Genomic DNA, 22242 nt, shown 5'->3' on the forward strand with positions numbered 1-22242 from the left:
GTGGAAGGTAAGTGCTCTGGAACCAGAGAGACTCCAACTCTGCCACTTGAAACTGCTTATCCTTTCTAAGCCTCAGTTTCTACTTCTGTAAAACGGGGTAATAATAGTACCTGCTTCACAGGGCTGTTTTAAGTATTCAGTCAAATAATGTATGGAAAGTACCTAGCCCAGGACAAAATTAGCTGTTATTATACTATCAGAGGGCTTCCCTGGCGGCTCAGAGGTTAAAGCGTCTGCCTGCAATGCAGGGGACCCGGGTTCGATCCCTGAGTCGGGAAGATCCCCTGGAGAAGGAAATGGCAGCCCACTACACTATTCTTGCTTGGAGAATCCCATGGAGGGAGGAGCCTGGTATGCTACAGTCCACGGGGTTGCAAAGAGTCAGACTGAGTGACTTCACTTTCACTTTCATACTATCAGAGGGAGAAGGAAACGGCATCCCATTCCAGTATTAGGAAATGGCAACCCACTCCACTGTTCTTGCCTGGAGAATCCCAGGGACAGAGGGGCCTGGTAGGCTGCCGTCTATGGGGTCACACAGAGTTGGACATGACTGAAGCGACTTAGCGGCAGCAGCAGCAGCAGCATACTATCAGAGTGTGGTTCAATAAATGTTTAAGGAGCAAAGGAGATTTCTGAAACCCCAAAGAACTGCCGTCGGCAACACGGAAGACACTCATCGCTGTTGTCTGAGGATTGGAGGGCAGGTCAAAGCCGAGGCCATCTGCCCACCCTGCTGGTCCTCTGTGGGTTTGACTGTAATCACACACAACACGGTGCCCACTCAATAGGACTCTACAGTTTATAATGCCATCTGTTCACGCATCTACACTCCACAGGTAAAATCCCCATTTTACAGATGTGCTCCGCATCTGCACAGTTGGCGGGGTGGGGGGGGGGGTGCTCACCGAGACAGTGCCCCCCCGCCCACTCCTGCGAAGGCATCCCATCCAACTCCAGGGTGAATGTCGACCTCAGAGCTGGTTGACCTAGCATGGCTGGACTGCAGAGGCTGCTCGCAGAAAACAGTTTACCTTAAAGGAGAAATGTCTACTTCCCAATGCGAAGAAGGGTGAAAAGAGCAAGAGGCTTGGAAGCAGAACGCCCATCTCTTGGCTGCTTGTTCTTAGGGAATCCACTTAACAAGTTTACAGTCCTATAAAAGGGAGGGATAGTACCGTGCTGCCTCCCCAGATTTTTGTGAGGATCAAGTGTGAAAACACAAGAGAAAGAGCTTTATAAATGTTAGTTATTGTGATCTTTACTGCACAGTTGACAAAGAGGCTCTGGGGGCCCCTTAACCTTTCAAGACAGTTGACAGATCTGCTCAGCAGAGCCCTGCAATGCAGAGGTTCAGGAGCCGGCTTTCTGCAGGGTGGGAAGAGGGATTCAGTTTCTGGGCCCTGGCGAATGAAAAAATGGCATAATACTGATGTTCTCTTAGAGCTCTTACAGAAATGAGGTGGGTAGCCAAACTGTCTTTTAGTTTTGCTGCCTGGTCAAAAAGCAGAGAGAAGATTCTTCTACGAGCAAGTTCACAAACACACCCTCGTCATATTACCTTCCCCTTTGCTGCTCAATTCAGAGCGCTTAGAAAAGAACTCCTCCATTAACATTATTCCAAGACAAATGAATAAACCCGTCAAAATTGTTACAGGACCAATTTCTTTCTTTCTTTTTTTTTTTTTAATATTTCCAGGAAAGGGGGAGCATAAATTCTGCAGAAGTCATTTAAAGTCATAAACCTTAAAAATGTTTGCAGCGCATTCTACTGGGTGAAGTTTTCCAGGTGACTCAGGCCACGGCATGCCGTAGCGGCCCAGACCCTCTGCGGCGCCAGGGAAATGGCACTTCTGAATATTTTCCAAGTGACATTGCAGAGCAAAAGGTTCTTTTTCCTTCATGGCATTGATTTTTCAAGTAAACCTTTTGATTTTGGAGTAAAAAATCAATGGGCTCTCTGCTTTTTGAAGTCAGTTTTCAGTAGAGAACTTTAAAGACACATCAGAAGCACACTGTTCTTCCTTCCTGAGGCTTCGATGGAGTGGGGGGGGAGAGGTGATGGAGGGACTTTTTCACATTCTGAGACGTGGTCCAAAGGTTCCCGCTCCTGGGGAGTCAGAGCTGAGTCTGGTCCATAAGGTCAATCTCCACTCAGACTCCAGGGAAATACTAGTCATCTCAGAATAGACACTTGCTTTTGTTTTCCCATCAAAGAAGCAAGGCAGTGGGAGGGGACAGAGGCCACTGGGGGTGGGCAAGGCAGGACCGAACACTGTTTTACCAGGTCAGGAAGCTCGTCCCACTTCCGGGGACTAGTGTAGAGCCTGCCTTGGCACCCTGGGCCCCTGCCCTTCTGGAGGACAAGAAGAGGACAAGCTGACCTTCTGGCAGAGCTGAAACAGGAGCTCAGCTTAGAGGCTACTGGGAGGAGTCTGGCAAGGAAGGGAGAGTATGGTTGGAAAGCAAGATGGGGGAGAAGACCCCTAACGCAGAATAAGGCAGCTCAAGGTCTTGGGGAGGCATGACCTTGCAGAAGAAGTTGGGAGCACCTGCCATCCTATCAAGAGAGGAGGCACCAGGAGCACATCTTGTCCCCCGCCCCTGACTAGGCTTCTCTCTGGGTTGAGAAAACATCCACGGCTAGCACCACTGTAGGGCAAAAATGCCTGGTATTCCACGCCATCCAAGGAGAAGTTACATTTTTCCCATTTTCATGCTTACTGCAACTCATGAATTCCAACCTAGGTAATGCCAGGCCAATCCAAGGTGCTGGAGGAAAACATCCCCTCCCTACTCTGACTCATTATGCAGCTTGAGTGTAAATGTCCCTTCCCCAGGGAAATCTCCCTGGGCCCCTGGCCTAGGTCAGGTCCTGCCCTGAATTCTTCCCCCGTTACACTTACAACTGCAGGTACTTACTTATTTGTGTAACTGCATCCTTAATGAGCATCCTTGACCAGAGTGTGAGCCCCAAGAGAATACTGTGTCTTACCTCGACCTTTGCTAAAGACCCCTTGCCAGCACAGCACCTGGGACCAGGTAGCACAGAATGAACACGGGAAGGTGGATGACCTCATCCCAATGACGCCCCCAGCAGAGCCACAGAGGAACAGGACTTACTGCACAACTTCTTCTGGAACACTGAGGTCAGCGTCTCAATCTGGCTGAAGTTGGCCACCAGAAAGACATGGTCCTCATGGGGCTCGCTTCCGATGGCCTTCAGCGTGTTGAAGTCCACCTGGCCCACACCGATGGCAAAGATCAGGATGCCTGTGTCCCGGGCCTTTGCAGCCACCTCGGCCACCGAGTCCTGGGGCCTCCCATCGGTCACGATCATTATGACCCGAGGCACGTTCTCCCTCAGGGGCCGGGCCCCCTCTGCTTCCGAGAAGGCGATGTTCAGGGCGTACTGGATGGCCAGCCCTGTCATGGTGCCCGTGGACAGATGCCGCATCCTCTTGACGGCACGCTCCACCTCGGACTTCCTCTTGAAGGTCTTGAGGGAGAACTCATTCTTGACCGTGCTGCCATACTGGAGCAGGCCCACACGGGTGACGTCAGGGCCAATGTCCAAGAACTGCAAGATGTCCACGATGAACTCCTTGACCTTTGCATAGTCCTGGGTGTTGACACTGCGCGAGCTGTCGATGATAAAGACCACGTCCGCTCGCTTGTTCTCACATGTGCTTCCTGGGGAAAAAGGGGAGGGCAAACAAATCATAAGAGTATTAAGCATAAATATCCGACTATATATAAGTTATCAAGGAGACCAAACCAGTCCATCCTAAAGGAAATCAGTCCTGAATATTCATCGGAAGGACTGATCCTGCAGCTGAAACTCCCAATACTTTGGCCACCTGATGCGAAGAGCTAACTCATCAGAAAAGGCCCTGATGCTGGGAAAGATTGAAGGCAGGAGAAGAAGGGGACGACAGAGGATGAGATGGTTGGATGACATCACTGACTCGATGGACATGAGTTTGACCAAGCTCTGGGAAATGGGGAAGGACAAGGAAGCCTGGCGTGCTGCAGTCCAATTGACCTGCAAAGAGCTGGACACGACTGAGCAACTGAACAACGACAACAATAAATTATCAACAGATAGCCAACAAGGACCTCCTGTGTAGCACAGGGAACTATTTTCAATATTTTGTAATAACTTATCAGGAAAGAGAAACTGAAGAAGTTATATATATCTGCATAACTGAATTGCTGAGCTATATACCTGAAACTAACATGATATCACAAATCAAATATACTTCAATTAAAATAAATAAAATAAGATTGTTAAGGACCCAATGCAGGTTGGAAATCCTAGGGCCAGGGGTCACCTTTCAAATCTTCATCTTTTCTCTTCACTCAGGAAGGATGTAAGGATGTATATGTGCATGACTGGGTGGTCATGAATATTGGCAGCAAACAAGATACTATTTCTTTTTACAAAAGAAGTGAACTTCAGTTTCTAGAAAGTTATCAATGTAGTTTTTAGGTGGGCAAACATCTGAGCAGCATCAAAATTACTTTTTTATTTACTGCACAGCACATTAGCTTGGCTGGATACTGCGGGAAGTACAGAAGATGCTTAGGGTGGGGACCCATGTCAAGGAGTTTACAGTCTACCTGGGGAGACTTAACTAATGGAAAAAGTTAAGAATAACTAGTATGAAACAGTGTGGTGCTGATGCTAGGTGTTCAGAGAACAGGAATATTAGTGGGTTGGGGTCAAGGAGATGGGACACAAGCTGGCTTTACAGATGTATAGTGTCTAGACCGTGAGAAGGAACACGTAGAGACGAACCCATGAACAAAAGCCCGAGATGGCATGAATACAGCAGAAAACAGAATGAGTGCTGAAGGCACGGCTAAGAGTTATGGACAAGAATGAAGTTGGAGGGGTAGCTTGAAGCCAGTTACAAAAAAAGACTTTAAATTCAGATTGAAACTTGTACTGATACCACAGCCGATGGGTATAATATGATTGAAAGTGAAAGTGTGACGTCACTCAGTCGTGTCCAGCTCTTTGCGACCCCATGGACTGTAGCCTACCACGCTCCTCCATCCATGGGATTTTCCAGGCAAGAATACTGGAGTGGGTTGCCATTTCCTTCTCCAGAGGATCTTCCCGACCCAGGGATTGAACCCGGGTCTCCCGCGTTGTAGGCAGACACTTTACCGTCTGAGCTACCAGGGAAGTCATAATATGATTAGCATTATATTATGTAACTTATCTCTTCTGTAGGGAAGTTATGTAATAAAAGGTCAACTGACTGGGGCAGAAGTTTGTGGAGAGGATATGGACAAAGGAACACTCATACATGGTTGGTGGGAATGTAAATTGGTGCAGGCACTGTGGAAAATAATATGGAGGTTCCTCAAAAAACTAAGAATAGAACTACCATATGACCCAGCAATTCTACTCCCACATATTTATCTGAAAAAAAAAAACCAAAAACACTAATTCAAAAAGATATAGGCACTCCAGTGTTCATAGCAGCATTATTTCTAACTGCCAAGATAAGGAAGCAACCTAAGTGTCCATGAACAGATGAATGGATAAAGAAGACGTGCTATATATAATCAAAGAAATATTACTCAGTCATAAAAAAGAATGAAATTTTGCCATCTGTGACAACATGAATGAACCTCGAGGGTATTATGCTAAGTGAAATAAGTCAGACAGAGAAAGACAAACTGCTATCATTTATATGTGAAATCTAAAAAATAAAACTAGTGAATAAACAAAAAAGAAACAGTTCTCTATAGAGAACAAACTAGGGGTTACCAGTGGGGAGAGGGAAAGGGTAGGGTAATACACCAGTTAGGGATTAAGAGGTACAAACTACCATGTATAAAATAAGCTACAAGGATATATCATACAATGGAGGGAATATAGTCGATGCTTTATTTTATTTATTTCTGCCCCACAATGAAACTTTCAGAATCCTAGTTCCCCGACCAGGGATTAAACCTGTGCTCTCGGCCATGAAAGCGCAGAGTTCCAACTGCTGGACTGCCAGGGAATTCCCCAATACTTTATCGTGACTATAAATGGAGGCTAATCTTTAAAACCTGTGAATCACTATGTTGCACACCTGTAACTTATATAATATTGTACATCAACTATACCTCAGTTTTTAAAAAAAAAAAAAGAAAGAAAGAAAGAAAAAAGGTCAGTTGACTCGGGTAGGGGTGTGCAGTGTGGACAATCCAGACCACTGTTGCACTAATCTGGTTGAGAAGGAAATAATCTCAACCAGGGGTGGGGGGCTGGCAGGTGGGGGCAGCAGTGGAAATGAGATGGTACCTGGCCAAGAAAACATTTCAACAAAGGACACAGTTAAACTGGAAAAAAGGCAAGTGTCAGTCTCTCTGTTACCAGCACAATTGCCATCTTACTCCTCCAGTGCTGAAGCAAGAAGCCATTCTGGAAAGAGAATGAGATGAGAGGCCTCCTGCCCCAGAGGGTAGAGGTGGAGGCTGGGCGTTCCTCCTGGAATTTCTCCGATGTTCTAAGCGATGGCCTCCAGCCTCTCTCCCCTTCCTCCCTCCCTTTCCCAGACTTCCCGCTGGTAAATCCCAATTTGACAGGGATTAGAAGAGGGATCTCAAATGCCTGCCCTAAATCCCAATCAGCGCAGCTGCAAGAAAGAGGGAGAAAGCCAAAAATGAAGCAGTGAGCCCAGTCACTGAAATGACAAGCGGGAAAGGCCAGTGAGGTCACCCTGTCCAGGCCAGCCTGCCAGGCCCTGCCTCTCCCGAGTGCTTGCTCATACATACCTCGTGCATTGCAGCCTTACACGCCTAACAATTTTAGGGGCAGAAGCGCATACCCCCATCCCTCAGACCAGTATCATGGCAGAAAGCCAACCTTCTGTGGCACCCACATATAACAGTGGGGGCTGGGTGCATTTAAGGTGAGTTTCTCAAACCAGAGCCTCCAGAAACTGCCTTTGAGGACCCAGGGATAAGATTGATATCGATCCTGACATTTTAATATCTTGACTCCAGACAGTTTTCATCACTATGGTCTCCTGTGGTTTCCAGAACAAGCTCTGAAGAGCAAGGGAACCATATCTGTTGGATAGATGAGAGCATGAAGGTGTTGAGAAGTTTGAAAATCTCTTATAATTTAGGAACAGAAAAACTCTGTGGAGGACAACACCTCACTGAGGCTTTGAGGGTTAGCTGCGGGTAAAGAGCTGAGTCTTGGGCCCAGCAGGTGGGACACCCCCCCCCACCCGCCAATACGTGGGAGCTTCACAGGCAGGCTCTGCTCCACCCACACCGCCCCCTACCCCTCTCCTTCCTCAGCCCCCCTGTGCCAGGCTCCGGCTGGGGAGGGGCAGGGTGGCCGCGGACAGCTGTGTACCTGCCCGAGGAAGTGGGAGGGCCTGAAATCCAGCCCAGTCCTGAGCCCCAGGGGCTGCGTCCACTTGGGAGGCCCCTGGAGGGGGTGCTGTCCTCTAATTTCCATGCAAAGTGTCTGTGGTCTAGCATGTGGCGCTGGGTCAGGGCAACACATGGACAGACCTACCAGGACTGAGGCTGGACACCCACCCCCGGCTCCACCGACTTCAGTCTGAACTGACTGCAGGGAGAACGGGACCCAGCGGTCTCCACCTGCTCAGGAGGACTGGAACCAGCCTGGACCCGGCCATGCGGGAGGATATTAGTGAAAGGCTCCTTGGAAGGGAGGGTGGCATGGAGACGGCAGACTAGCTCCCTAAGAACGCTCTTCCTCTAGAAGCATGGGTCCCCCCGGGGCTGGGATTCTTCCTGTGGGTCTTGGTCCCCGTGTCAGCATCCCAGAAAGCATCACAATCAATTTAAAGGGGAGTCTGGAAGTTGCACAGGGAATGATGTGCTCCGCTGGATTCCTTCCCATCAAAACAAATGGGGAGTTTTCCACAATGTCTGGCATTTATAAAACCACCTCAGAGGTTCGAAACGGTGTTGGAGGGAAACTCCAGGGAGCTGTGACTGAGATTTGAAAACAACGAGTTCTGGCAGCCGGAGTGACCAACTTTCTCCAGGACATCTCCTCAGGTCCCTCGAGAGCTCAGAGACATAGCTTTTGCAGCCTGTCCTGGAAAGGGCCAGTTCAGTGGTCCTCAGACTCGAGGTGTCTCCTAATTCCCTGAAGGATTTGTTAAAAACTAAGGTTGGTGGGCCTCACTTCCAGAGTTTCTGATTCTGTAGGTCTAAGCTGACACCTAAAAATAAGGATTTCTAACAAGTTCCTGTGTGAAGTCGATGTGACTGGTCCAAGGACCACACTCTGCGAAACCACGAATGTAGGACCTAGAGAGTTTTCTGGAGAAAGGAAGTTCTGGTAAGTCTTGACCTCATATCTTACTGTGGATTACCCGATGTGGGAAACTGGTCATCTCTGCAGCCGTGCAGTGGGGATACAGTTTAAGTCTTGAGTCAATGTTTGTAGAATTAAGCAGAATTCCGGGTTATGGAGCAAGGCTTCAGGTGGAAGGGACTGAGTCAGAACCGGCAGTTCAAGGAGGTGAATTCAAATCAGAGTCCAAAAGTGCTAGAGAAGGTCTCAGTTCAGTCAGTCAGTTCAGTCACTCAGTCCTGTCCGACTCTTTGTGACCCCATGGACTACAGCACGCCAGGCTTCCCTGTCCATCACCAACTCCTGGAGCTTACTCAAATGCATGTCCATTGAGTCAGTGATGCCATCCAACCACCTCATCCACTGTCACCCCCTTCTCCTCAGGTCTAGGTCCAGCTGAGTCCAGGACTCAAATCTTTGCCACTTTAGGAGGGAACACAGCCACTTTCGAACTTTTGGTCCAGGAACTCACAGACTAATAAAGTCTTAGAGCTGGAAAGATCTAAACAGAGTCCAAGTTATTCACTTTACAGAAGGGAAAACTGAGGCTCAGAGAGGTGACTCCACCTCCACAAGGCCCCAGGGCTCACTAGGGTCAGACCTGGAACCATCCCAGAGCCTTCTCCCCACTTCATGGCAGGCGCCTGGGAAAAGTCTCGATAGCGCTGGCATTGTAATACGAGCTTTGTAAATACTCGAGGACATTCTGAAATATTTGCCTTCACAGTTTCTCCACCCGGGAACTGCTGAGAGATGTGTCCAGAAACATCTCCTCTGTGTGTGTTCCTCTCACATATCAGTTCTGATAAACAGCATCCCCTGTCTAATTAGCCCCAGAGAAGACACACCATCTTCCATCTCACCTTTCACTGTAGACTTTTCCGCAGCAGTTGGAAGAGGGCATCTGCGCACATCACAAAACACCATCCCCCGAACCAAAAAGTGATGGTCTGAGCCTTGTGAACAGTACTTCCAGTTCTGTCAGCTCGACTCCACAGCCTACTCAAACGAGTAGGGCAAACGAGTGTCTCTCCCCTCCCCCGGCAGAGAAGGTGAACTTGAGCCAGAACAATCTTAAGCTGAATTCCCACCCCAGCAGGATTACAATGTGCAGCCTTGGAACCATCTCCTTCCTCTCAGGATTGTAGATTTGTTGCAAATCGGTCTCCCTTGCTGCGGCTAAATTCAATTATAGCCATGTAATTCTACAGCAAATATGTGGTACCATCTGCCCAGAGAGGTCAGGGCATGTTTGGAGAAGGAAGGTATGTGAATCTCCGTGATGAGGGTAAAATAATTTCATCCAGACACGGAACGGGGCTCCGTGAAACAGCAACATTTCTCTCATGCTGGAGAAAGTGGCCATGAGCCAAGAGCTAAAACTGTTCTTGTTACTCGGACTAACCAGAGGGGTTTCTTTAATTCCCAAGAGTGACCAGAAACACTATGGAACATGATTCAAAGGTCACAAATGCTTAGTGAAACAAGCAAACACAGGCTTGCCCTGTGACCTCAGGGCAAGCCCAGCCAATGCCACTTACCATGCATGTGGTCTATAGCCTCCCCGTCACCTTTTCTGGCCCTCAGCCTCTTCTTCTATGAAATGAGGATAATAATACCTCACAGGGCTATCGTGAGACTCAAAAGAGAATATAATAACAATTTATAGCTACTGATTATTGGTTACCTAAAAGTACTTGACTTGTTCTGAGTACTTTTACACGGAGTGACTTATTTATTCTTCACACCCAACTTAACAGGTAGGTACTATTCCCATTTTACATATGAGAACAGCGAGTCTAGAAAGGTTAGATGCCTAGAATAGGGTCTCATACTTAGAAAGTAGAGGGGCCAGGATCTGAACCCAGCTCCATAGCCCATGCTCTTAACCACCAAGCAATGCTCAGAAAGGCTTCTGTCCTTTTAGACCTGCCCTTCCCAGCACACTCAAGATGCACCAGAACAGCACTGGCTCTCTGAGGTCAGTTCTTTCCTTCCCTGGAATCAGGGCCTGAAGCTATGGCCCGAACTTGCCTGCCTCCTGCCAAGTGCTTCTTCCCCTGCTAAACGCCTATTTGTAATTTTTTTTAATTTAATAAAATGATGAAAACAGATGCTTGCCTCCCTGAAGAGCAGCAGCTCAGTAAATGAGGCTGCTAGTTGTTCGTATTCTCCTGCGCTTGACAGTGCCTCCTGTGAGATCAGGAGAAGCAGGGCCCTGGGGGAGACAGAACGTCAAGGTCACTGGCCTTTGATGGGCTGTGGGGAACAGGAGAAACATGACCTGGACCACAGGCAAATGCCCAAGGCGGGGGGTGGAGAAGGGAGACAGAGTTCAGAAAATGTGATGCTTCCTAACAATTCCCAGCAAAGTTCCCACAAGTAAGTGGTGTATGGGCACTTGAAAAAAGAACTGTGGGGACTTCCCTGGTGATCCAGTGGTGGAGAGCCTTGCAATGCAGGGGACTCAGGTTCAATCCCTGGTCAGAGCTGGCTCCAAGATGCCATAGAGCAACTAAGCCCACATGCTACAGCTACTGAAGGCCAAGCCGTAAATAGACAGTGTGTACACCACAACGAAAAATGCTGCATGATGCAGTGAAGATCCCGAGAGCTGCAACTGAGATCTGACGCAGCCAAAATAAATACATATTTTTTTTTAAAAAAAGAACTTTAAAAAAGGAATGATACAAGGGGGAAAATGGAGTCATTTCTAGGACAGCGCAAGAGTGAATGGACAAGGGCACCGGAATAGGATTTCCAGGTGGCATTAAAGGCCAACTTGAGGGTAGTGAGCATGAAACTGAAGGGATACTGATAGCATGGCTGTGTGCTCTGCTCTGGCTACACTCAGCTACATGGGTATAGGAGGAAAGCAGGAGGAAGTTGATATAACCAGGGTTGTCATGCAGCCAAGAGTTGATGGATCAGGAAAGCAACGAAGGTAGGTGACAGAGCAACTCTAAGGTTTCCCATGAAATTAAGCTGCGGGAATATGAAGCAGAAGATAGGAAGGGGTGAAGGGCAGAGAAAAAGCAGCGGGGTCAATGGATTGAAAATCTAGATAAGGTCAAAGGACTGTTGAAGTTGGAATCCTAGAAGGGGCGAGCTGAGGGGAAAGAGGAGGTTTAAATTGAGATTATGAAGGAACTGCAGTTATTGTAATCACAGGGTCAGGAGTATGATAAGAGAGGTCACTGGCTGAGATATGGTGGAGGACAAGAATACTCCAGGAACGATCCCGCAAAGAAAGGAGCATTCATGTAGATATTGAAATCACCAAGAGTGATTTCAAGATATTGAAATCAACATTATAAGAGTAATGTTGGAGACAGTGGCAGTGAGCCAAGAGCTAAAGCTCTTCTTCTTATTAGGGCTTTAATTCCCAAGAGTAACCAGAAACACCATGAAACATGATTCAAAGGTCACAAAGGGACAGAGGAAAAACTAGCTCACCAAGAGTTTCAAAGGGAGAAAAGCAGTTTTATGATTAGAGAAAGTGGGGGTGGGGGCCTGAGGGGGAGGAAGAACTTGATGATTATGAACCAGAAGGAGACTGAGAAGGGGAAAAAAATTTACAATTTATGTTTTTATTCCTAGATGGGATAGATCAGGAGAATCAGAGGAAATTTATAGTTTGGATCTCAACAAGGCAATTAATTGACTCCAGTGAGAAAGAAGGGGCTTCCCTGGTGGCTCAGAGGTAAAGAATTCACCTGCCAATGCAGGAGAGGCAGGTTGAGTCCCTGGATCAGGAAGATTCCCCGGAGAAGGAAATGGCAACCCACTCTAGTATTCTTGCTGGGATGATCCCATGGACAGAGGAGCCTGGTGGGCTACAGTCTGCGGGGTCACACAGAGTCGGACACGACTGAGCACACACACATACACACACACACACAGTGGGGAAGAAATGCAGATTCCACACATCCAGACCAGTGAGGTAGAACACTTAAGTAGAGCCCATCTTTGAACAAATATTTAGTGAGGACCTATCGTGTGTCAGGCTCTGGGAACAGAATGAAGGGAAGACTCCCAACTGTGAACAGCAGGCATAGAGACAAATAATAATAGAAGTGAATAAAAGGGGCAGACGGAAAAGATAAACAGAGTGCTCAGAGTGAGGGGGAGAGTGTGACTGGCCATCTTTGGTGTGGTGGGCACCCAGGCTCTAAGGCAGGCTCAGCAAGGCCCCCTTTTCCGCCCTTGTCCCTGGCAGACATTACTAATCAATCCCTGTCCTCTCCCACTCAGCCTGGACTCGGCCTCAGGATACCGTGGACACTGCCCTGCAAATAATGGAATCATTTTGCCAACCTGGTTACAGAGTCTGGGGGCCTCTGCAACAATGGCTGAAGTGCTCAATTTTATTCACTTCTAAGAAGCTGAATAAAAGTAAGTTAGCTAACTGTACTTTTGAGACATTATTGATAATTAGTGCTAACCTACTACTTTTCAATGAGAAATAAAAAGGGTGGCTATGCAGACGGTGTGCACAGAAACTTCTAGATAAAGACACACTTGGGATGGAGGACTGCTGTAGGCATGGGGTCAGGGCAAAGGAAATAGAAATGTCCTAAGAAACGGTCTCCTCAGACTGTACAAGTGGTATGTATTCTCCATTGTAAGAATATAAAATAGCACATCGGAATTCAGGAAATTGCATCCCATAAGCATTTAGTCTGTGTATATTGAACTAGATGGGCTTAACAAAGACAGACAAACAGACTGAGAGAAAAGACTTCCTTGTAACACCCACCATTATACTCAATGAGCGCCTGCTCACGGACGCCTGAGGTGTGGCCCCTGTGGCTACCTCATGTGTTCTGTCCCCATGAGCCTGCAAACTGTGACCAGCCCTGAGGTTTACAGGTGATTTTATGGATATTTCAGAGGCAGTTTGGAGCACCTTTGATTTTTGCTCCCAGTGAGACTTAGCTTGCAACTGCCCTGTACTTAGGGCACTTGACTGGGGCACGGTAGTCCTTGGCCAAGGCTGAAAGGCTGAAATGGAAGGACTATATTTCAACTCTTCCCTTCCCTTATTCCCTTATTAGTCAGTCAGCAGCTGCTGAGTTACCTCACGCCAGCCGTTTTACAATGCAGTTGATGAGCCATGGCTTTCTCCAAATCAATCACGCTCCACTCACATCTCCCTAAAGAACCCCTAAGGAGTGATCTGAAAAGTTGATTACATTATATTAGGGAGACACCCTGGACTTCTTAATGGGATTGAAGACATATCGTAGACTCATTAGCAAATCATTCCCCACTTGGTAACATTTTCCACACCGTTTTCCAAATTCTGGGGGCATTTGTGGTTCTCTGTACACCACTACACACAATGTTGGAAGGAATCGGTAAAAAGCTGAATAACAGAGTCAGGGCCAGAAAGGATTTCTGAGGGTTGGAATAATGAGTCAAAACTAACAGGAGGAAATCTAAGTGGTATAAATGTCAAACCCTGAACATAAAGTTCAAAAAATCAACGGTATAAACCACAGAAAGGAGACAACCGGATTGACAGCCAGTCTCATGATAAAATCTCCAGCCAGGTAAGCAAACCCCAAGCCTCGCACATGGACCCCAAGAATCCCAGCCCCCTCCCCTTGCACTAATCCATTCTAGCCTCAGCACAACACCCCTCATCCCCTTCCCACCACCCAGTGCCTGGAGTGGGGGGCCGGGGGGCTTACAAAAACGAAACCAATTTGCCCAGCCAGCCATTTTCTCCACTCACTCCCATTAGATCCCTCTCCAGACCTTAAGGCCCCATCATCTCAGCAATGGCTTTCCTGACCTGGGAGATAAGAGAGACTCTCCCAACAAATGGACCTTACTCTTCCCCTCTTTATAGCAGAATTTTCCTCTGAATAAATATTTTGGTGAGTTTCATCAGTCACAGTAGCTCAGTTTGGCAGTTGTGAGTTCTCAGTATAAACCAGCCCAGGATGCTGCCTCCTCAAAGCAATTTCTCCAACAGCCACCCTCCTAAGGGTCACTGACAGCAAGATCATGGGAGAGTGAACTAATAAACTCTTGAGCCTCCTAGACCCGCCCACCTCGCCTTGCCCTATACCTTAACCCCCAGCAATATCTAATGGTCTGTACTGGGCTGGCCAAAAAAGTCTGTTCAGGCTTTGCCATAAGACAGTATAGAAAACTCAAACAAACTTTTTTGGCCAACTCAGTAGTTCCTTAGACACCATCCTCCTTCAAGTACCTCCTCAACTTAAGACTTGGCCCTGTGGTCACCTACGTCTTAAGCATTCTCCTCCCAGCATCTCATGTATGGAGACCCTGGCCACATGCAGCGTCTTCTATGAATCCCTGGTACCCAGCAGAGTGCAACGCACATAGATGCTCAGTTGGTCCTGGCTTCTTTTTGTCAATGTGCCTATGTGGAGGGAGGTATGAGAGAGCAAAAACAGAAGTTATAGACTCTCTTCCACGCAGTGGGCTGTGGCAGCCGGTCAGAGCAGGTACAATAAACACAGTCCACAGTGGGGACCTGTCCTGATCATATCAGAAGCACCTGGGGGTGCTTATTTAAAATGCTGAATCCTGGGCAGCACCCTAGACCCAGTGAATTAGAGTCTTTGAGGCTGAGGCCCAGGAATCTGCACTTAGACAATTGTTCCTGGTGATTCTTAGGTGCAGTGAATAAGACTCTACCCCAAGGGGCATATGAGCCTGAAAGACCATCAGAGAGACCAGGGAGCAAGAATCCAGAAGAGACCCCTTCCTATGCCCCAGCACCCTCCTCCCTCTCCAAGGCAGGAGCAACCTGGTAAATATAGAAACCTTACATCCTGTATTCTCTCGTAGGTTCCTTTTTTTCCCCTTAATTTATTTATTTAAATTGGAGGACAATTACTTTACAATATTGTGGAGATATTTGCCATACATCGACATGGATCAATCATGGGTGCACATGTGTTTCCCCCATCCTGAACCCCCCTCCTACCTCTCATGGGTTCTGATCCATTGTCAGATCAGGTCAGTTGTCTCCTGGCTTTTGATTAGACTCAGTAAAAGCAAAATAGGCACCATTATTACCTCTAACTTACAGTTGAGGGTGCTGAGTCTTAGAAAGGCTAAATGACAAGTCTGCTGGCATGAGGAGAATGAATGGTGGGGATAAGAGATTTCACACCCTAGCCAGTCTGATTCCAGTGCCTGTATTTTTAGCCACTGTTTCTCAGCAGGTGACCTAGCATGAAGTGTCTCTTCTGAACAGAAAAATGGCCCAGAGAAGAGCCTACTGAAGTTACCCTCCCAATCACCAGTTAACACATTGATAGTGAAAGTGTTTGACTCTGCAACCACATGGACTGTAACCTGCCAGGGTCCTCTGTCCATGGGATTCTTCAGGCAAGAATACTGGAGTGGGTAGCCATTCTCTTCTCCAGGGGATCTTCCTGACCCAGGGATTAAACCCAGGTCTCCTTTATTGCAGCCGGATTCTTTACCATTACTAAGATCATGGCATCGGATCCTATCACTCATGGCAAATAGATGGGGAAACAATGGAAACAGTGACAGACTTTATTTTCTTGGGCTCCAAAATCACTGCAGATGGTGGCTGCAGCCATGAAATTAAAAGACGCTTGCTCCTGGGAAGAAAAGCTATGACAAACCTAGACAACATATTAAAAAGCAGAGACATTACTTTGCTGACAAAGGTCTGTCTAGTCAAAGTTATGGTTTTTCCAGTAGCCATGTATGGATGTGAAAGTTGGACTATAAAGAAAACTGAACACTTAAGAACTGATGCTTTTGAACTGTGGTGTTGGAGAAGACTCTTGAGAATCCCTTGGACCACAAGGAGATCAAACCAGTCAATCCTAAAGGAAATCAATCCTGAATATTCATTGGAAGGACTGATGCTGCAGTTAAAGTTCCAATACTTTGGCCACCTGATTCGGAGAACTGACTCACTGGAAAAGACCCTGATATTGGGAAAGATTGAAGGCAGGAGGAGAAGGGGACAACAGAGGATGAGATGGTTGGATGGCATCACCGACTCAATGGACATGAGTTTGAGCAAGCTCCAAGAGTTGGTGATGGACAGGGAAGCCTGGTGTGCTGCAGTCAATGGGGTCGCAAAGAGTCGGACACAACTGAGCGACAGAACTGGACTAAATATATGGGAGGGCCGGTGACAAAGACTTGAATGAGACTCAGGAGCTAAAGCTCAACTCAAGACATACTCCCCTAAGTGCAAAGTCCTCTTCACATAAGAGACGGAGGTTAGACCCCTTGTCTGATGCAGGGTTGTCAAAAAAACACAGTATCTGTGAAGCACAATAAAGCAAAGCACAATAAAACAAGGTCTGTCTGTACAATGCTGGTGCTGTGCAGTTGTTGACACTTAGATGATGCGGTCCCTGGCCTTACAGGGACACAGCCCAGGGAGTCAGGGGCACACACATACAGATAACTGCAGAATGAGGCAGGGAAAATGAATTATTATTCGGTAAGCATAACATGTGCTTAGCCAGAACAGCTGAACCTTCAACCACAAAGAACAGTCAGTAGAGACTGTACTTATGAACACGGAGGCATGAATCCAGCAAAGACACAGAGCAAATACATTTCTACATCTTGGCCCATTACTGAGGATAAAAGGAACAGTGTACATCCTCGGAGGTGATTTCTGTGGTCTTCTGCCCACGCAGACCTGCTTTGAAAACCAGTTGATACCATTCACGTGTTTCTCTCAAGCACTGAGATATGGTCTGAATGTCAACTTTCATTCCATCACCTTCTTTCCAACACCTATAAACAGCAGCAAAGTTCACAGGCACATAGTGAAACTTATTGCCAGATTTGATCTGTGTACACTTTAACCCAAACCAAGAAGAGTCCCTGCAGGATGGATTCTGTCCCTGTAGAGATCCACACTGGGAAGTTTTTATGTAAAATATACTTGCCAATGTCATGATGCGTTTGTTTTTGTTTAAAAGAAGGTTCTGGTGGATGAGCCTGCATCTTTGGCTAGCAATGGTGCTCCATAAACCAGAAACATGGACCAGCAGTGCCCTGAGGGATCCTAGGCTGACACCAGCTCAAATTTCTATTCTCCCTGCAGACTGTCATAAATTCCTTTAGGAACACAGCTTTCTAAAGCCCTCGGGGAGTGTGCACCAACAAGCCAGTGAAATGGAAAAGAAAAAAAACGAAGAAAGAAAAAACATGCCACATCACACCAGTCTCCTCTTGTAACTGTTACATGAGCTGAAAGAAAAGAGACATCGTATGAAGTTCAACAACTGTGGTTTCCAGAACCCTGGACAATTTTCTTTGCAAGGGAGCCAGAAAGAAAGCTGCCCCAGTTTAGCCCTGGAGAAAAAACAATTTCCAATGAATTGAATTTCCTTGCAAGGTAAAGTAGTTTGCTCAAGTTGTGCTAAAAAAAAAAAACAAAAACAAAAAACACCACTCCTCACATCTCCTCTCAGAGTGTCTTACAAATACAGGCTTTCTTCTAATTTAGAAAAGAGGTATAAAGAAGTCTTGAAATAGACAACAGTTTTAAAATTCCTTGAGCTGACTGAATAGATACAGAATTGATTTGGTATTCTCTAGCAAAACCCTTCTCACCAGGTTTCCTCCTTTCTCAAACTGAGAAAGGACTCATCTCTTAAAACTGTTATTTACACACACACAGTGCCCATCTCCCAATACAAGACAGAGCAGAAAGTACAGGGAAACAGGTGATCTTGCCTCTCTTCAAAGTGAAAAAAGATCGTAGGCGGCTTTTAAAACTGGCATTCGGCCCATAGGAGCATTTTAACTTAATACATTGAGCTATGGCCTCATCGGCTTTCTGAGAGTCCAGATGGAAGTCGGGCGCAGAGCAAAGACACGTGAGTAACAAAACCGGGTCGGGCTGGGAGGGATGAGGGCCACAGGAAGGGGCCGCGCTGAATACAGGCTTGTAGTTCTTCCCTGGAAGGAGAGGGGTGCAGGCACACAGAGGCAGGGGTGTACCGGCCAAGGAAAAATTCCTTTCATCATTTCTGTTTACTTGAGTTATGCATACACTGTAGAACCCTCCTCTCTGTGCTAGGTGCTAGGGACACAGCACGAGAACGAATCTCAGCCTGGGAGATGTTTACGACCTTGTAGAGAAGACAGCTTCATAAGATTCACAAAAAGCATGTGCAGTTGGAGCCTGGAGGAGAGCATGATCCCAAGAGGGTGGGTGGGAAGATTCCTAAAGAAGCTGATGGGTACTATATTATATCTTACAATCTTATTCCATTATCAAAGGCTGAGCAGGTGCTGGTCAGGCAGAGTTAGGGCGGGCGTTTCAGGCCAAGGGTCGGCATGAGCAAAGGCCTGGGAGCCAGAACAAGTAGGGCACCGTGTGCAAGAGTAATGCAGGCGGGGTGCCCTCGGTGCATCTTAAAGATGGACAGCAGTGACTGGGAGGAGCACACGTGCCCGCTGCCGAGAAGTCTGGGCTCCATTAAGGAGACACAGAAGGCTTCCAAACGTGTCCGTCCTCTCTTAGGGCACATTCTAAGGGCTTCTGACTCAGCCCAGGCTTCAGTCTTTTCCATTCCTAGCTAACCCAAAGGCCCTCCTGCCAGAGTTCCCAGCCAGGTCTCAGGTGTAAATAGATGCCCCCTATGTATATACTATAGAGAAAGCACTAGGGAGAATTTAAAGACAACTCCTTTGTCTTTTTCTTTTTTAATTAATTAATTTTTTTTAATTGAAGGATACTTGCTTTACAGAATTTTGTTGTTTTCTGTCAAACCTCAACATGAGTCAGCCATAGGTATACACATACCCCCTCCCTTTTGAACCTCTCTCTCATCTCCCTCCCCATCCCACCCCTGTAGGTTGATACAGAGCCCCTGTTTGAGTTTCCTGAGCCATACAGCAAATTCCTGTTGGCTGTCTATTTTACATGTGGTAATGTAAGTTTCCATGTTACTCTTTCCATACATCTCACCCTCTCCTCCCCTCTCCCCATGTCCATATGTCTATTCTCTATATCTGTTTCTCCACTGTTGCCCTGTAAATAAACTTTTCAGTACCATTTTTCTAGATTCCGTATATACGTGTTAGAATACAATATTTATCTTCCTCTTTCGGACTTACTTCACTCTGTATAATAGTTCTAGGTTCATCCACCTCATTAGAACAAAGACATTCCTTTTTGTAGCTGAGTAATATTCTATTATGTATATGCACCACAACTTCTTTATCCATTCATCTGTCAATGGACATCCAAGTTGCTTCCATGTTCTAGCTATTGTAAATAGTGCAGAAATGAACAATGAGATACATGTGTCTTTTTCAATTTTGGTTTCCTTAGGGTATATGCCTAGGAGTGGGATTGCTGGATCCTGAGATTTTTAAGGAATCTCTATACCATCTTCCATAGTGGCTGTACCAATTTACATTCCCATCAACAGTGCAAGAGTGTTCCCTTTTCTTCACACCCTCTCCAGCATTTATTGTTTGTAGACTTTTTGATAATGGCCATTCTGACTGGTGTGAGGTGACGTCTCATTGTAGTTCTGATTTGCATTTCTCTAATAATGAGCGATGTTGAGCATCTTTTCATGAGTTTGTTAGCCATCTGTATGTTAAGGACGACTCCTTTGTCTTTAGGAGTTGAGTTTCTGCCCCTTTGTTACCTAATCCTGGATTGAGTCTGCTGAAGACCTTTCAGCTGGTGGAGCAGAACACTTAGGTCAGCAGTTGGGCCCTTCCAACTCATCCCTGTTGGGTGTCCAACTCTTCTTCCTCTATTTCTTTCCCTAGTTAATTCAATGTTTCAAGGAAATAACTATTGCTTGAGTGACAATTGGCACTCAGCATGAACTCCCACCTCTTTTTATGAGTCCTCTATACTGCAGAAGCTAAAATCACAGGGAACACATTTCCCTGACTCCCTTGCAGCTAGGGTTCTGGGTGAGAATTAGGTAACATCAACTAGATGGCACTCATAAAGGAGGAAGGAAGGTGGAGCCTGTTTCTGCTGGCAAGTAAGGCTGTAGGAACACAGACTCCGTGTTCTAGTGTCAGCCCAGCAGCTTCACAGATGCAGTTACCGCAGCAACAACATCCCAATTCCAGCAACGGTTCTTAGGTAATGACCCTGAACTTCCACTCTTCTAACCTTTCCAAAATTACACAGGCACCTAATTCTCTGTGTGAAATCCCTTTCTGCTTAATATACCAAGAGAGCTTTGCTTCCTGCACTGGCCCCGGCTGTCCCCTCAGCTCCTCAGTATATCTGCCTTCTTGATGCCTCCTTCATCCACAGTGGGTACCTGATAAAAACTCCAAAAATATTGGAACAAAAAAACACAACAGGACATGCTCAGTCCTCTTCTCGAAGCTCACCTGAAGGCCCAGTCCATTCAAGCTTTGCAGAAGTGGGGCTAACTCTCTTCCCTCCCCTGAAGCCTCTGTATGCCTACCCCACCTCTCTACAATGACTTCCTCAGGCACCTGAATTGTTCTCATCACTATTTCATTTGGAAACTTGTCTTCTCTCTCCACTCTGAGACGACGCTCCACTTCCTCCGTTCTTACTTAGCTTGGCTTAGGTTTCCACTCCCTAAGTACACGGAGGCAGTCGACACAAAAGGAAATCTACTGAGCCAGCGACTTGTTTCCTCATCACTCGGTGCTCCAGCGAATGCTGGGCTCCAGCTGCTGCAGTTGACTCCGTTAAGCTATCCGCCCAATGTTAGGGTTGCCATGGAAACCCAAAATAACATTTCAGGAATCCCTCACAGACTGGGTGACTTTGGTTTCTAGGCAGTTTCACAAATAGTTCTTTCTTGCAGCTGATAATTAAGATGAAGAGGAGTTAATAAGACAGCAAATTTAATGAACTGAAACGGTATTTCTTGGAGAATTAATCATCACAAAGCACTGAGGACATGCAAATTCTAAAGCTGAAAAGGGACTTGAAAGACTGGGTTCAATCTCCTTATTTTACAAACGGAGAAGACCATGTGGGGTAATGCTGGAGCAGCCTTCTGACTCCTTGTCGGCCCACACCACGCACATTTTCCATCCTGATCAAGGTCCTTCCTTGCTTTCTCTAACCTTCAGTTTCCTCTTCTGCAAGACAGAGACAGTGATTGTACCTATCTCAGAGGGGTATCATGAAGATTAAATAAGTGAGCATGTGTAAAGTGCTTACGATGGTGCCTGGCATGAAGTGAAAGTCAAATAATTATTTCTGTTATTATTATTATTTCTACCTGGTACTGTGTTGAGGGCTGCATGGAAGCAACCTGGCGAGGCAATGAAAGCATTTCTGTGGACTGGAAGCCCAGAGACCCATGTTCTGGTCTCCACTCTGCCACCTGCTAGATGACAGTGGCCACAAAACCTTCTTATTTTCTGGACGGAGGGTGGCTAATTACTTTGATCTCTAGGGTTGGACTAAGTAATTTCTCAGTTCCTTTCCAGCTCTTGCATGCTATGGTTTTAAGAATAATAAATTAAATAGAGATATACCTTGACTTTTACAAAAGTGACTAGATACATATATATAATGATAGCTAATATTAATTGGCAACCATTATATATCAATACAATGCTACATGTACTAACCCCTTACTTCACACAGCAACCTGTTATCCCCATTTAACAGGTGGGAAAACAGGCTCAGAGAGGTTAGAGTAATTTGCCTGAGGTCACACAGTTAGTAAGTAGTAGAACCTGGGTTTGAATCCAGGAATCTAGAATTCATACTCTTCATAATTGATCTACAGGGAACAACAAATGTACACACAGCTACAGAAGGGGGCAGCCCGCATGACATTATGTTACATTTACGTTTACGTTCCATTTATGTTCCCTCCTTGTAACTGTAGGTACTCTGTGGGCTGTACCCATAAATTCCC

General features: G+C 46.5%; 1 protein-coding gene across 2 annotated transcripts in view; it reads right to left on the reverse strand.

Moving 5' to 3' along the window:
• Positions 1–22242, reverse strand: part of MATN2 (matrilin 2) — a 163021-nt gene that overhangs the window by 107094 nt on the left and 33685 nt on the right. For both annotated transcript variants that reach the window (XM_043879246.1, XM_043879245.1), the window contains exon 3: positions 3124–3693. In XM_043879246.1, the coding sequence (XP_043735181.1) occupies positions 3124–3693 (570 nt within the window). The remainder of the gene's footprint in view (positions 1–3123; positions 3694–22242) is intronic.

This window comes from Cervus elaphus, chromosome 21 (genome assembly GCF_910594005.1).
Source record: "Cervus elaphus chromosome 21, mCerEla1.1, whole genome shotgun sequence".
NCBI classification, from domain to species: domain Eukaryota; kingdom Metazoa; phylum Chordata; class Mammalia; order Artiodactyla; family Cervidae; genus Cervus; species Cervus elaphus.